General features: G+C 52.1%; 1 protein-coding gene across 1 annotated transcript in view; it reads left to right on the top strand.

Moving 5' to 3' along the window:
- Nucleotides 1–1,445: 1,445 nt before the first annotated feature.
- il17rd (interleukin 17 receptor D) overlaps nt 1,446–2,547 on the top strand; it is a 48,781-nt gene continuing 47,679 nt past the window's right edge. Inside the window, exon 1 of the mRNA XM_055647528.1 lies at nt 1,446–1,596. Within this exon, the coding sequence (XP_055503503.1) occupies nt 1,477–1,596 (120 nt within the window). The 5' untranslated portion in view covers nt 1,446–1,476. The remainder of the gene's footprint in view (nt 1,597–2,547) is intronic.

Raw genomic sequence — 2,547 nt, 5'->3', positions numbered from 1 at the left:
TCCATATACCTGTCTAACTGTTTCTTAAATGTTGTGATAGTCCCAGCCTCAACTACCTCCTCTGGCAGCTCGTTCCATACACCCACCACCCTCTGCGTGAAAAAGCTACCCCTCGGATTCCTATTAAATCAGGGGATATGGGGAGAAGGCAGGAAGGTTCTGATTGTGGATGATCAGCCATGATCACATTGAATGGCGGTGCTGCCTCGAAGGGCCGAATGGCCTCCTCCTGCACCTATAGAAGGGCCGAATGGCCTCCTCCTGCACCTATTTTAATTGCTATTTATTTTGTAACGAAAACTGAACGGACACTGGTTGAGAAACGTTTTTTTGTTTCCTCTGAGTATGCGAATACTCAGGAAATGACAATAAAGATTTACAATTACAATTACAATTACAATTAGTCTGTGTTTTTAAGTTTAAATCTTTTCCCCTTCACCTTGAACCTGTGTCCTCTGGTGCTCGATTCATTTACCCTGTCTGGGGCAAGAGACTCTGTACATCTATCCACCCGATCTGTCCCTCTCAAAATAAAGCAATGAAATTGCATTAACGTAAAAAAAGTCGATGATATAGTTCGGATGCTGGGAAAATAGACACCTTTTTTTTTTTAAGTTAAAATTTTTTTTTAGCAAAAAGCTGGAGTAACTCAGTGGGACAGGCATGCTGCTAGTCCCACCGTCCAAGCTGCCTGTCCCACCGTCCAAGGTGCCAGTCCCACCGTCCAAGCTGCCAGTCCCACCGTCCAAGGTGCCAGTCCCACCGTGCCACCGTCCAAGCTGCCAGTCCCACCGTCCAAGCTGCCTGTCCCACCGTCCAAGCTGCCAGTCCCACCGTCCAAGCTGCCAGTCCCACCGTCCAAGCTGCCAGTCCCACCGTCCAAGCTGCCAGTCCCACCGTCCAAGCTGCCAGTCCCACCGTCCAAGGTGCTAGTCCCACTGAGTTACTCCAGATAGATAGATATGCCATTTATTGTCACTATACATGTACAGTGAAACTGAAAGCTGCTCGTACTCAGTGCATACATACAATGTAGCACAAAAAACAAGAAACAGAAAAAACAAAAAACAGAAGGGAGATGGGGGGGGGGGGGGGGGGGGGGGGGATAGGTGCACACAATTCTGCGGCGCTACATACATATATACATATATACAGATGGAAGGCCGTGTTGGGCGGTGTAGTCAGTGCATGTGTGAATCAGCTGTTTGGCGAAAAAATGTTATAACTTAAAAAAAAAAATTGTGTCTATTTTCCCAGCAGACCAGAAACATCACCTATTACTTCGGTCCAGCTCTGGAGAGAAGGAATGGGTGATGTTTGTGGTTCAGCATCTGCAGTTGCTTCTGACACACACAGTGGGCAGGTGGGAGCAGTGTTGTGTTGTGTTGTGTGTGGAGTGGGTGGGCTGTGTAGCTGCAGTTCCCCACGGGGGCGAGCGCAGGGCGGGTGCACGGTGTAGCTGGGACTGGACCGTCCATGGCAGCGCGTGTCCACCTCCTCCTGCTGCTGCTGACCGTGGCCGCAGGGTGGGAGCGGCGGGCAGTGGGGGCCGGAGCCACGGCCGGACAGCGGGGCTCACTGCTCTGCCCCAGCAAGGTAAGTCACGGACCCTGCCTGGACACAGGTGGGCAGATAGACTCCCCACCACTCTCTCCCCTCTCTCTCCGTCTCCCCCTCTCTCCTTCCCCCTCTCTCCTCTTCCCCCTCTCTCCTCTTTCTCTTCTTCCCCTCTCTCTCCTTTCTCCCTCTCTCTCTCTCTCCCCTCTCTCTCTCTCTCTCTTCCCCTCTCTCTCTCTCTATCTCTCTCTCTCTCTCTCTCCCCTCTTTCTCTCTCCCCCCTCTCTCTCTCTCTCCCCCTCCCTCCTCTCTCTCTCTCTCCTCCCCTCTCTCTCCTCCTCTCTCTTCACCCTCTCTCTCCCACTCTCTCTCTCTCTCTCTCCCCTCCCCTCCCTCTCCCTCTCTCCCCCCCCTCTCTCCTCTCCTTCCCCCCTCTCTCTCTCCTTCCCCCCCCCTCTCTCTCCTTCCCCCCTCCCTCTCTCTATTTATCCTTCCCTCTCTCTCTCTCCTTCCCCCCTCTCTCCTTCCCTCTCTCTCCCCTCCCTTCCCTCTCCCTCCACTCTCTCTCCTTCCCTCTCTCTCTCTCCTCCCCTCTCCCCTCTCTCTCTCCTTCCCCTCTCTCCACTCTCCACTGCAGGGGGCTGGAGGTCGGCTGCAAACTACTGTAAACTTTATTTTATCGTGATGGATGTTGATACCGGGCGCGTCTCCTCACATTGGCAGCGTTTCATGCCGTGTAATCCCACTCACCGCTGAATCCCAGGCAGGGTCGTTGCCGAGTCTCACGTATCCAACTCGCCAATAATCAGAACTTTAAACGAGCTAAGAGCGTTTAATTGCCCCATGTCTGAAACATGTGGAACAATTAAACTCTTCCTTGCAGCAGCTCCACGTGTCTGTAAACTGTTTGGATGAAAAGCTAATTCGCCAGGAGCAACGTAAACCTGTTTATATTTAGTGTTTTTCTTTACAGAAGTAAAGTTCACAAGT

This window comes from Leucoraja erinacea, chromosome 16, assembly GCF_028641065.1.
Source record: "Leucoraja erinacea ecotype New England chromosome 16, Leri_hhj_1, whole genome shotgun sequence".
Taxonomy (NCBI): Eukaryota; Metazoa; Chordata; class Chondrichthyes; order Rajiformes; family Rajidae; genus Leucoraja; species Leucoraja erinaceus.
Note: the sequence above shows the minus strand (reverse complement) of the source record. Positions and strands in the feature narration are given on the sequence as shown.